This window comes from Pelodiscus sinensis, chromosome 5 (genome assembly GCF_052426305.1).
Source record: "Pelodiscus sinensis isolate ZL-2025 chromosome 5, ASM5242630v1, whole genome shotgun sequence".
Classification (NCBI taxonomy): Eukaryota; Metazoa; Chordata; order Testudines; family Trionychidae; genus Pelodiscus; species Pelodiscus sinensis.
In genome coordinates, this window is record NC_143056.1 from 133,469,997 (window position 1) to 133,483,574 (window position 13,578).

A 13,578-nucleotide genomic window follows, 5' to 3' on the forward strand; every position below is an offset into this window, starting at 1 on the left:
TGGTGCAGAGAAGGACAGGGGAGCCCGGTAGTACAGAATCTATTTCCCTTGCCTATGAACAACAACAAGCACTGGAGCATCTTATCCGTTCTGTAATGTTCCCTACATGTCTGGGAATGGGGAGACTCCACTCCCTTAGCCAATGGGTACCAAGCTATAGAAAGGGCTTTGAAATGTAAAGCTCGACTCATCAGTGACATCACTCTCCCATTGCCGTAGCACGGTGTGATGGAAATCACCTCTCTCCTCCTCGTGCATGGACACAAAGCAGGAGACACTAGGTACAGGAACCCCACAGAGCACAGAAAGGGCTGCAGAATAGCAGGATACTGGGAAAACTCTCTTTGATTTCCCCACAAAAATCGCACATGTCACCAATGGAACTGCCCAAAGTACTGGAAGAAGAGGGAGACATTTTACCCCATTTCATTCTCAATATAGTCCACTTCCTGTTTTCAAAGCACATCACATAGACTGTTATGTGCACACTAAGGCAATATTGGAGAGAAGCCCTGTTCTCAATGGAGATCTGCAGCCCGTCTTGGAATACAGACACACGTAAAACAAGAACAACATAATAATGAACAATTCTACGAAGGACTGTGTGAAATGCTATCACAATGTGCTGCAAACTGAATTGCCCTGTTTCCAATGCCCATCGGTCAACCACAATGAGATGAACAGGTCCAAGACTAGGCCAGGAATTTATTCATGGCTTTCCTCAAGGCGTCCTTCACCTCCCTGTTCCTCAGGCTGTAGATGAGGGGGTTCAACATGGGGATCACCAGCGTGTAGAACACGGAGGCTATTTTGTCAGTGTCCATGGAATAGCTGGAGGGGGGACGTAAATACATGAAGAGTTGGGTGCCATGAAACATGCCCACGGCGCACAAGTGGGAAGCGCAGGTGGAGAAGGCTTTGCACCGGCCTTTGGCAGAGCGGATGCGCAGGATGCTGGAGAAGATACAGACATAGGACAGGAGGATGGTCACAGCGCTGCTCACTATGATGTAGCATGTGGAGGCAAACATGAGAATCTCTCTGATGCGGGTGTCAGAGCAGGAGAGCGCCATAAGTGGGGGGAAATTACAGTAGAAATGCCTGATGAGATTGGAGCGACAGAACGACAGCCGGAATGTAAAATATGTCAGTATCACAGAATCCACCAAACCCACAGCGCACACCCCAGCCACCAACAAGTTACAACGTTGTCTTGACATGGTGACCGTATAGTGCAGCGGGTTACAGATGGCCACGTAACGGTCGTACGCCATCACAGCCAGCAAGAGACACTCAATATCTACACAATAAAGGAAGAAATATATTTGCACAGCGCAGGCAGTGCGAGAAATGCTTTTCTTCTCTGCTAAGAAAATCTGCAGCATCTTAGGGGCAATCACTGTGGAGCAGCAGAGATCACAGAAAGACAAACTCCGGAGGAAAAAGTACATGGGAGTGTGGAGTCGGGGGTCTGTTGTGATTAAGAAGATCATCCCCCCGTTGCCCACCAGGGTGATAACATAAATCATTACGAACACTCCACAGAGAGGGGCCTGCAACTCTGGACGATCTGTCAGTCCTGTGAGAATGAACTCAGTCACCTCCGAGTGATTTCCCTCTTCCATCTCCTCTGGGCCAAGATCAGGCTGCTACAGGGATGCGGACATGTAGATATATCAGGGAACGTGTCCCTTTGCTGTAATGAAGTAAGTGATGAAAATGGAGATTAGTTTCTCAATAGATTGCAGTTCTAGATCAGGGAAGAGCTTAAACCACCGCACCATTAGTTAGCAGCTGGTTATTCTATTTGTTTGGCCAATGGCACACACTGCACACATACAAGGACCTGCAGGTCACTCATCCCCCCTCTCCCCCCACAAACACTCCTGTTCATTAATTGGAGCAGCAAACAGCGACTTGTGACTTCGCTGTGGGAGATTTAGGGTGAAAGCCCTCTCTAGCTAACGAGGTTATTGCTTAGTTCATAAAGGGCTGAGAGTAAACAAGTGTCAATCTCTCACCCTTCTCGGGGAAGGGAAGCTCTGTGGCTCGGCATGTCGGTTTCGGAATGAAACTTGCTCACTGTGATAATGAAGCTCTTTGGCATCTCATAACGGCATTTACATTACTCTGTATAAAACCCCTTAGACGTAAAGACAGGAAGGTACTGGCTTCTGTGAATTATTAATCGCCTATATTTTTTCCAAGCCAATTTCTCATCCTTTAACTCAATAGGCAGGAGCTGAGACTTCTGTCAGAGACATTGTCTCTGTAAGGCTGTGTCCAGACTCAGGGGGTTTTTCGAAAAAAGTAGCCTTTTTTCGAAAAAACTTCACCTGCATCTAAACTGCAGCCGCGTTCTTTCGAAATAAATCGAAAGAACGCGGCTTTTCTTTCGACGGCGGTAAACCTCATTCCACGAGGAAGAACGCCTTCTTTCGAAAGTGCTCTTTCGAAAAAGGCGTTCTTGAAAGCAAACAGGCTTTTAGAAAGAGAGCATCCAGACTCACTGGGTGCTTTCTTTCGAAAAAGTGGCTTGCTTTTTCGAAAGTTCCGCTGCAGTCTAGACGCTCTCTTTTGAAAGAGGCTTGCAGTCTAGACATAGCCTAAGTGTGTGACTCTGAAGCTGGACAATAGAACGTACCTGTGCATAAGACAGAGAGATACGTGGCGGTGTTTCTCCATCGGTAGAAACTGACACTTTGGTTTGGGAGGTTTTATTCTCAGATCTGTGATCTATGGGACAGGTTCCTGGGATCCACAGGGAATACCTGAGCTCAGTGACACAACAGCTAATTAATGAGCTCAGTGAATCTCAGGCATGGAGCTGAGGCCCGGGGGATTAATTTGGCGCCTTCTTTCTGCTTGTGTCCATAAATGATGTAATTCCTATCAGAGTTGTAGAGTCCAAGCCTGAGGGATATTTCATTCTGCTCTTGTCACTGCAAGATGGGTCCTGTGTAGAGCTGGGCCAGAAAGGGTGTGTTTGTGAAGACCAACATCTTTCAGCTGAAAAGTTAATATTTCAGCTCAGAAACAAAACACACAGAGATGGCCCACGTACCACATCCCACCCTTCTCTGCCCTGGGCCCGGCTCTCAGGATGGACTCCATACTCTCTGTGCTCCTGCAGAAGTCTCCCAGGACATCACTAGAGTTCCCATTCTCACCAAACTATGAGTGTGGGATTGGCTTTTTTTGAAGGGAAACTAGATTTTCATGTAAATCTGGTTGAAACGAAAATCAAATTCCGCACTTTCAGAAAATCTTTTAAGGAACAAATTTCCAGGCGGCCTGAGTACCGGGTTTGGAAACAAAAGAACAAAAGGTCCCATCTCCAGATGTGGCTGGCTTAACTTCCAGTTTGCCAGGGGCAAGGACTGGTGGAGGAGGTGCACATAGTGGTGGAGATTTGAGGGAGTCTGTCCCCTTGCTTGCCACCTATGGCTTGGCCCAAAACCTCCTGCTGGAGGCTTGTGGCCTGAACACACCTTCCCCAGGCCAAAGAGCAGATATGGGGTCCTCCAGGGATGCTAGAGAGGCTGCTTCTGCTTCAGCCAATCAGGGACCAGTATAAAGACGCTACTGGGCCAGGGCCTGGCAGTTCCTTTCTGGAATTCAAGTGAGGCAGCCCCAGGGAGGGACTGGGAAGGCTGCTGTTCATTGGACAGCTCCAAGTGGGGGCTGGTTTGCAGAGTCAGCTGAAGCCCAGGTCCTGTGGCTGAAGACCGGCCATGTTTGTAATGCTGACCCCTGGACAGGGTGCAGTGAGGAATTTATCTCAAAGCCCGGAAAGGGGGAAAGGAGAAGGCAGGTCTTGGAGGGGACGCCCAGGGAGTGAGCAGCAGTGGGCAGTGAGGACACTTAGTGGGCCAGTGGTATGTCTGGTGTCCCAGGGCCGGGATCCAATGTTGTAGATGTAGCCATAGGCCCTCTCGGCTCCTTGTGGCTACCCAAGTGGGTAGGAAGGAAGCCTGGTCCTATGCGAGGAAGAAGAAAGGGCGTCTGGGATCCTTCCACGTCCAGAGCCAGTGGGAGGAGAGGAGTTTGTGGAGACCTCTCCTCAGCCAAAAGGGGGCACTTGCGAGAGGTGAGCCCCTCACACCCCCATTTGCTCCTCCCGAACCTCATCCCTTGATACAGTGGTGAAGACACAAATTGAAACTAGAGGTGAGTGAAGCTTTTCACACACAATGTTGGTCCCCTTTATTTTCAGCCACAAATTTTGGCATGAGCTAAAGCAGTGGTCCCCAATATGGTGCCCGTGCCTGCTGGGCCATTTATGTACGCCCACGGAGCAATCCAGTCTCACCCCTGGCCTTGGCCCCGGCCCCGGCCAAAGGTGCGCGGCACCTGGGCAGCCTCTGCCCGGGGTCATGGCACATGCCGGTGCCGGCATCGGGCGTGCGGCACATGCTTGGCCCCGGCTCCAGTCACGAGGCCTCAGAGTGGCCCCGCCCCCGTACGCGCAGCGCGTGAGCGGCCCCGCCCCGAGGCGCCCGGCAGCCCCAAAACATTGGGGACCACTGAGCTAAAGAGTTGGCAGTGGAGAGGGAGAAGTGCTGGCATTGAAATGATTCATTCAACCCAGAATCACTTTTGTTTGTTGATTGACTTTTCAATTCACCAGAATTTTTGTCTGCTTTTGGTTTCCGAACATGGATTTTTTTTCCCACCCGGAAACCTGACGAGTTAGTTCCAGGTACAATTTTTTCCATGTCCCCTTCACCGAGCTCTGAGTCATGAAGTTCCCTGAACACCTGCTCTTTAGAGTCTACCATGTTTTTCCAGTAGACCAAAGAGGAGGGAATCAGAGTGAATATAGTGATGATGGACGGGATGTGACTTTTTTGTGTTTATTTCTCTTCTAGAAGGAACACCCCAACCCTGAATGCCATTTTGGTATTCAGTCCAATGCAGAACGCCCAGGAAGATGCCCACAGGCAATCCAATGTCATAGGAACTTTATATTTGTTCCTTCTTTTTTTATAGTTGACTTAACCTAGAATAAAGGCCATTCTGCTGCACGGCATCTTTCCACCCTGGGTGCATAGACAACACTCTAGGCAGACAGGAGAGGGAGATGGCTGAGGTGCCCCATTTTTCTCCCAACACAGAGCCCTGAGCACTTGCAAGGCACATTATATAGATTTCTATAATTGTTCAAAAGCTACAGGTACTTTTGAAACCCAACAGCCCCTTAGTGCCTACTGGCAAAGAATCCAATAGCAGGTGAAGCAAAACCTGCCTGACCTGACACTCACTAGACCGAATGAGTAGCTGGGATGCGTATTGATTTACAAAAAAAGTGTGGAAGGTCTCAAATAGAAGCAGATGAGACTGGCCTTCAAAAGCCTGCTGTGACGGAACCATGACGGAGCTCTGGCCAGGTACCAAGAACATGTTCTAACTGAGAAACCAAATTGTCCAACCCAAACAAATGTTGGGTTGTCTTGGGAGGCTGGTAGGCCCCAAGCCAGCTGGATCAAAGCTGAACGCTGCTAAGTACAAAGCTGGAACCCGTCTGGCTCTCCTGTGTGTTGCTAAGGTTCAAAGAGATATTTGATTTATAGGATTCTGTTTAAAGTTTAGACTCTATGAATTGTGGTTAAGTTGCTGCTGGCATTAATATCACTCCTAGCAGCTATCAGTGCATAGTAGAGCGAAATAATGACTTCTCGTGTCTTGCTCACCACACTCCTGTAAATGGAGCCCAGAATCAAGTTTGCTTTTTCTGCAACAGTGTCAAACTCTTCACTCATATTTAGCTTGTGGTGGGGAAGGCAAAGAGGCCACCTTTCCTGGGTCCTCGCTATTCAAAAAGGCCTTAAGCTCCCAAGTTATATGGAACAGAAAAAAAGGTACCTGTCAATTGTAGGACTGGTGCTAGTGAGGCTAATTAAGTGGGCTGGAAGTGTCCCCTCCTCTCTTTGGATGTAACAATGCAGTTGGTAGAGGTAGCGGGCATTGGCTGTAGCAGGCGATATCCAGTTAATGTCTTTGATCAAGCCCAGGGAACCAGGGTCAGATTTGCAAAGGAATGCCAATCCTGAACTCTCCCTCTGTGATCGGCTGCCGAAATTGACGTAGAAAAATTATATTTCCTGTTTTGGTGACATTCTAAGCATTCAAGTCTTAATGTGGTAGGTCATGATTTGTTTGATACTGTATACGCTGCCAAACCATCTGGAAGTAGAAATAGATTTAGATGTTTGTGGTTATTGTTGTGTTTGTAGTTCCCGAGTAGTGATTGTAACATAACAGAGGGGGAGAATGTCATGATCTGCTCTTGTGAAATTCGGTTTGTAACCCTCGTTATGTGTGAGAGGAAGGAATGTGTGAGAGATAAGTGTGAAGGCCACCACTGGACAAGAGATGCTAATGAGAGGATCCAACAGGAGACAAGGAGGCATCACAGATTACTGAATTATCAATCTGCCCTCTTTCGATAACGCAGGACCCTGAGGGACAGGATGAGCATTTATCAACGGGGACAAGATATCTGTGATCAAAATCAGCTTACCCTGGCAGCACAAAGAAGACAAGGAGCAAGGGAAACAACCGGAGATAACAAACTTCCGTCAGAAAAGCTCTCTGATCCCAATGAAAGAAAACTGCTATATTAAGGAGGTGCTTTGCCATAATTTGGGGGTACGTACTGTCAAAGACTGGCGCATCGGTCTGCACCGATTGAAGCATTGGTCCGAAACGATAGACCCCCCGCTCCTCCATTCGTAAGCAGTCTGGTTGGCCATGGACAGGGATTGGTGAGACAGTGTGTGTGTGTGTGTCTGTCTATGTATGTATATAACAACTGCCTGCCATTGTATTCTCAATAAACACGGCATTTTGCCCTTTCCCCCCCAGAAAGATCCCTTGTGCTTCCTATACGCAAAACACAATTGCTTTGTAGAAGAACGGCTATTTTTCAAATAAATAACTTGGTTTCTGGCATTTCTACTCCAGCTCCTCATCAGAAGAGTTGGATTTTGCCCACGAAAGTTCATGATAATTTAAAGAAATACGTGTTACGCTTTAAGGAGCCACAGGGCTACTTTTTTTAAATACATTCAAGTTTGCGAGGTGCTTAGAGTTACTATGTTGATGAGGCTCAGAGAAAGACGCATCAACATTTGTGCACTGTGGAATGAGGCAGGCAAATCTATTGACTCGCACTCAGGGTATGTCTACACTACCCTCCTAGTTCGAACTAGCGAGGTAATGTAGGCATACCGCACTTGCAAATGAAGCCCGGGATTTGAATTTCCCGGGCTTCATTTGCATAAGCGGGGAGCCACCATTTTTAAAACCCCGCTGGTTCGAACCCCGGTGTACTGGTAGTTCAGAATAGGAATCCTAGTTCGAACTACCTAGTTCGAGCCCCGTGTAGCCGCGCTGCACGGGGTTCGAAGCAGCGGGGTTTTAAAAATGGCGGCTCCCCGCTTATGCAAATGAAGCCTGGGAAATTCAAATCCCGGGCTTCGTTTGCAAGTGCGGTATGCCTACATTACCCCGCTAGTTCGAACTAGTGGGGTAGTGTAGACATACCCTCAGAGATGGGCAAAGGGAGGCAGCAGGAAATGAAGATTCACAGTTTCATACCTATTCCTTGGCATCCTGAATTTGTGAATATTTTTGAGAAGGCTGCCTCTGGATAGTTTGACTGAGTAGAGGTAACTGCCTCTAGTCCATACTGCCAGATTTTTTTACTTCAAGCAACTTCAACATTCTTCAAGGAATATCCACATTCAACATGGGATATGAAAATAAAGTTGCAAACCAATTCTTCCTTTTAAAACAATTTGTATTGATGATGCAGAGAAGAACGAGGAAAGGCAGCAATGCAGAATCGGTTTCCCTTTTCTATGAGCATCAGCAAACACCGGAGCATCACATTAGTTCTATAATGTTTCCTATAGACATGAAGATCCCCATGTCTTGGAATGGGGAGACTCCCCTCCTTTAGCCTATGGATCCCAAGCAATAGAACGGACTTTGACATGAAATAACTCTAAGCATTGCCCTAGCACGGTGTGATGGAAATCACCTCTCTCCTCCTTGTGCATGGTCACAAATCAGGTGAGAATAGATACACGAACCCAACAGAGCACAGAAAAGGCTGCAGAGTGGCAGGTAGGTGCACTAACTCCCTTTGCTTCACACAAAGAAATCACACGTTACCCTCGCAACTGACCAATGAAATCAACACCCCTAGAAGGAGGAGGGAGCTATATTTGATGCTCCCTCTTCATTCCCAATATAGTCAGCTCCCCATTTTCAAAACACATCACCTAGATTTTTATGCACACCCAGAAGCAACAGCCGAATACAGCCCTGATCTCACGGGGGACCCGCAGCCCCCGTTGGAATAGAGACACATGTATAGGAACAAGATAATAATGAACAATACCACCCCGGGCTCTGCAAAATGACATCACTATAGGGTGGGAACTAAATTCATCTCTTTCCACTGCCTGTCACTCAACCAGCACAGGGATGAGCACAATCAAGACTTGGTTATCAATTTATTCTTTGCTTTCCTCAGCGCATCCTTCACCTCCCTGTTCCTCAGGCTGTAGATGAGGGGGTTCAAGACGGGGATCACTGCCGTGTAAAACACGGAGGCTATTTTATCCATGTCCATGGAATAGCTGGAGGTGGGTCGGAAATAGATGTAGAGTTGGGTGCCATGAAACATGCCCACCGCGCACAAGTGGGAAGCGCAGGTGGAGAAGGCTTTGTACCGGCCCTCGGCAGAGCGGATGCGCAGGATGGAGGAGAAGATACAGACGTAGGATAGGAGGACGGTCACAGCGCTGCTCACTATGATGTAACACGTGGAGGCAAACATCAGAATCTCACTGACGCGGGTGTCAGAGCAGGAGAGAACCAGCAGTGGGGGGGTGTCACAGTAGAAATGCCTGATGATGTTGGAGTGACAGAATGACAGCCGGAATGTAAAACACGTCAGTATCACAGAATCCACCAACCCCACAGCGCACACCCCAGCCACCAGCTGGTTACAACGCTGCCTGGACATAGTGACCGTATAGAGCAGCGGGTTACAGATGGCCACATAACGGTCGTACGCCATCACAGCCAGCAAGAGACACTCAACATCAACACAATAAAGGAAGAAGTACATTTGCGCAGCACAGGCAGTGCGAGAAATGCTTTTCCTCTCAATTAAGAAATTCTGCAGCATTTTGGGGGCAATCACTGTGGAACTGCAGAGATCACAGAAAGACAAACTCCGGAGGAAAAAGTACATGGGGGTGTGGAGTCGGGGATCAATCGTGATTAACAAGGCCATCCCCCCATTTCCCACCACAGTGATAACATAAATCAATAGGAAAACTCCAAAGAGAGGGGCCTGCAATTCCGGACGATCTGTCAGGCCTGAGAGAATGAACTCAGTCACCACCGAGTGATTTCCCTCTTCCATCTCCTCTGAGTAGAGATCGGGCAGCTACAGGGATGTGGGCAGGTGGATGGCTCAGGGAACGTGTCTCTTCACTATGAAGTAAGTGATGAAAAATGAAGGTTAGTTTCTCAATAAATAGCAGTTCTAGATCAGGGAAGGGTTTAATCCAAAATATCCAGATGTTCACAGCTGGGCATGCCACTTGGTTGATCAATTTCACACACAGCACACTTGGGCACGTCTACACTGCCCCCAGCTTTTGAAAGAAGATATGGAAATGTGGTGCAAATTTGCATATTTTCTTCCGATCCCGTTTTCGGAAGTTTTTTTTAAATGCAGTCGAGACATGCTTCTTTTGAAAAAGCCTGTTTCAAAAGAACCCTTCTTCCTAAAAAAATTAGGTTCCCAGGGTTCTTTCCAAAAAGGGGCTTTTTTTCTGAAAGAACCACATCTAGACTGCTTTAAAAAAAAACCAACTCTTCTGAAAATGGGATCGGAAGAAGATACGCAAATTCACGCCAGATTTGCCTCTCTTCTTTCAAAAGCTGTGGGCAGTTTAGATGTGCCCGCAGAAGGAAACACAGATTAGTCGTTCCCCCTGCACAAACACTCCTGATCTCTAATCTGAGCCGCGAACAGAGACTTGTGTCTCTACTGTGAGAGAGTCAGGGTGAAACCATCTCAGTGTGAGGTTATTGCTTAGCTCACAAAGGGCTGAGAGTAAACGAGTGTTAATCTCTCTATTCTCTTTGGGCAAGGGGAGCTCTGTGCCTTGGCATGTTGGCTTGGGGTGAAACTTGTGATAATGAAGCTCTTTGGCATCTGATAACGGCATTTACATTACTCTGTATGAAACCCCTGAGACGTATAGACAGGAAGGCACCAGCTTCTGTGACTAACTAACGGCCTATTTGTTCCAAGCAAATTTCTCATCCTTTAACTCAAGAGGGAAGAGCTGGGACTTCTATCAGAGACACTGTCCGTGTGGGTGTGTGACTGTAATGCGGGACAACAGGACAACAGTACGTACCTGCTGACAGCAGAGAGAGACGTGGCGGTGTTTCTCCATCGATAGAAACTGACACTTTGGTGCAACTGGGAAGTTTTATACTGAGATCTGTGATCTATGGGATGAGATCCCTGAAGCCACTGGGAATACCTGAGCTCAGAGAGACACAACAACAAATTAATTCACTCAGTGTATCTCAGCCACGGAGTTGATACTGTGGGGATTAATTTGGCACCTTCTTTCCCGTTGTGTCAGTAAGTGATGCAATTTCTATCAGAGTTGCAGAGTTGTAGCCAGAGGGATAGTTCATTCTGCTCTTGTCACCACAAGCTGGATCCTGCATAGAGCTGACTAAGAAAGGGCGTGTTTGTGCAGGCCAGCATCTTTCAGCTGGAAATTTAACATTTCAGCACAGAATCAAAACACACCGAGAGGCCCCAGGTACCACAGCCCACAGTTCTCTGCCATGGGCCTGGTTCCCGGGCTGGACTCCATCCCTCTGATGCATGATGGTCCGTCCTCCTGCGGAGCTGCCCCAGGACATAGCCGAAGTTCCCGTTCTTACCAAACTCTGACTGTGGGATTTGCTGTTGTGATGGGGAAAGACGTCCATGGAATTCTAATTGAAATGAAAATCCAATTTCCCACTTTAAAGAAATCTTAAAGAAAAAATTTCCAGCGGTTTTAGCACCGGGTTTGGAAAAAAAAGAACAAAAAGGCCCATCTCCAGATGTGGTCGGCCTGACTTCCAGTTTGGCCGGGGCAAGGACTGGTGCAGGAGCTGTGCATGATGGTGGAGATTTGAGAGAACGTGTTCCCTTGCTTCCCACGGTGATAGGGTGGAACTAGCTCGAAGCCCCCGACTGGACACTTATTGTTTTCCCACACTCTGCCCTACGGGAAAGAAGAGAGAGGTCCTCCAGGCAAGCTAGAGTGGCTGATTCAACTACAGCCAATCAGGGTCCAGCAAGCCTGTATAAAGAGACTGCTGGGCCAGGGCCTGGCAGTTCCTCTCTGGAGTTCAAGCCAGGCAGGCCCAGGGACAGTCTGGGAAGGCAGCAATACCTCGGAGAGCTCTGAGGGGGGGCTGGTTTGCAGACTCAGCTGATGCCCAGGTCTAGTGGCTGAAGACCGGCTGTATTGGGCTACAGCGATTTGTAGAACCCCAGACAGGGTGCAGTCAGGACTTTATTTCAAAGTCTGGAAAGAGGACAAGGAGAGGGCAGCTTCTTGGAAGAGTGGCCCAGGGAGTGAGCAGCAGTGGGCAGTGAGGACACGTAGCAGGCTACTGCTATGTCTGGTGTCCCTGGGCCAGGATCCAGTGGTGTGGGTGGGGCCATATGCCCCCTCAGCTCTTTGTAGCTACAAAAGGTGTTAGGAAAGAAGCCTGGTCCCAGGAAACCCAGAAGAAAGGACATCTGGGACCTTTCCGCACCCAGAGCCAGTGGGAGGAGAGGAGCTTGTGGACACACGTTCTTGACCAAAAGGGGGCGCTCCAGAGGGATGAGCCCTTTACATCCCCGTTTGCTCCTGCTCCTCTTGCTCCTCATCCCTTGATACAGTGACCAAGACACAAAATGGAACCAGGGATGGGTGAAACTTTCCACAGACAGTGTTGGTCCCTTTTCTGGGACAGCTTAGTTCTGGGGTCCAATTCTATGCATTTCCCCTTCTCCATGTTATGAAGTTCCCTGAACACCTGCTCTTCAGAGTCTACCATATTTTTCAAGTAGCCCAAAGAGCAGAGAATCACCGTGAGCATGGTGATTCTGGGTGGGGGATGGCTTTTTTCCTGCTTATTTCACTTTTAGAAAGAACACCCTGTGACGTAGTGGGGGTACCTGGCTCGTTTCTATGCTGCTGGCTCTGGGGTAACCCCCACTGGCTGCCGTGGGTACCACGACCCAGCAAAACAGGATTAGTCACTATGCAAACCAGTGGCCAGACACCCCCCATGGAGAGGAACAAAGGAAGGTGGAATGCTGCCCTGGCTGGGGGGCAGGGCTGGAAGAGAGTTAGTGAGTTGCTGTCTGAGAGCATGGAGGAGACAGCCTAGGGAAAGGGGCTGGAGTTTAGGGGCCCAGTCTCCCCCATCTCAAGGGGGCCTGAGGCATCCTAGCCCAGCTCTGTGACCAGATTACATCTGTGCTGTGCTGTATCCTGGAGAGGCAATAAACTTCCTCTATTCCACCGGCTGGTGCAGTCTGTTTGTGCCATTTCGGGGTGCAGGAGACGGGGGACCCCCAACCTGCCGTCACACACCCCAACCCTGAATGCCTTTTTTGGTATTCAGTTCAATTCAAACTGTCCACGAAGATGCCCACAAACAGCGTTCTTATCTGGAAACTTTACAATCGTTCCTTCTTGTTTTGTAGTTGTGTTAATCTAAAACATAGGCCATTCTCATGGAAGGCATCTTTCCACATTTGGTGCTTGGACAACACACCAGGCATACAGAAGAGGGAGATGGCTTAGGTGCCCCGTTTCTCTGCCAACACAAAGCATTGCTTGCTTGCCAATCACATCGCATGTATCTATAAATGATCTACGGGTACTTTTATAACCCAACAGCCCCTTAGTGCCTACTGGCAGAGTCCAATATCATGTGAAGCAATCACCTGACACACTCCGGCTATGTCTACACTGGCACCCTTTTCTGGAAATGCTTAAAACGGAACAGTTTTCCGTTATAAGTATTTCCGGAAAAAGCGTGTCTACATTGGCAGGATGCTTTTCCGGAAAAGCACTTTTTCCGGAAAAGAGTCCATGGCCAATCTAGACGTGCTTTTCTGCAAAAAAGCCCCGATCGTCATTTTCGCGATCGGGGCTTTTTTGTGGAAAACACTACTGTGCTGTCTACACTGGCCCTTTTCTGGAACAGTTTTCCAGAAAAGGACTTTTGCCCGAATGGGAGCAGCATACTTTTTCCGGAAAAGCGGCTGATTTCTTACAGTAGATCGTCAGTGCTTTTCCGGAAATTCAAGGGGCCAGTGTAGACAGCTGGCAAGTTATTCCGGAAAAGCGGCTGATTTTCTGGAATAAGTGGCCAGTGTAGACACAGCCTCCATGCCTAATGTGTAGCTGGGATGATACAGATCTTCAAGAAAAACATGTAAGGTTTCAATTAAAAACGTATCAGACTGAC

At 48.3% G+C, this 13,578-nt stretch overlaps 2 protein-coding genes across 2 annotated transcripts; both read right to left on the reverse strand.

The window, feature by feature from the left end:
* Positions 1-692: 692 nt before the first annotated feature.
* Positions 693-1,625, reverse strand: LOC102451962 (olfactory receptor 5AR1-like). The gene has a single exon (XM_075926103.2). The coding sequence runs from the start codon at positions 1,623-1,625 to the stop codon at positions 693-695; it is 933 nt and encodes a 310-aa protein (XP_075782218.2).
* A 6,881-nt stretch (positions 1,626-8,506) lies between these two features.
* Positions 8,507-9,445, reverse strand: LOC102452212 (olfactory receptor 8U9-like). The gene has a single exon (XM_006116430.4). The coding sequence runs from the start codon at positions 9,443-9,445 to the stop codon at positions 8,507-8,509; it is 939 nt and encodes a 312-aa protein (XP_006116492.3).
* Positions 9,446-13,578: the final 4,133 nt, after the last annotated feature.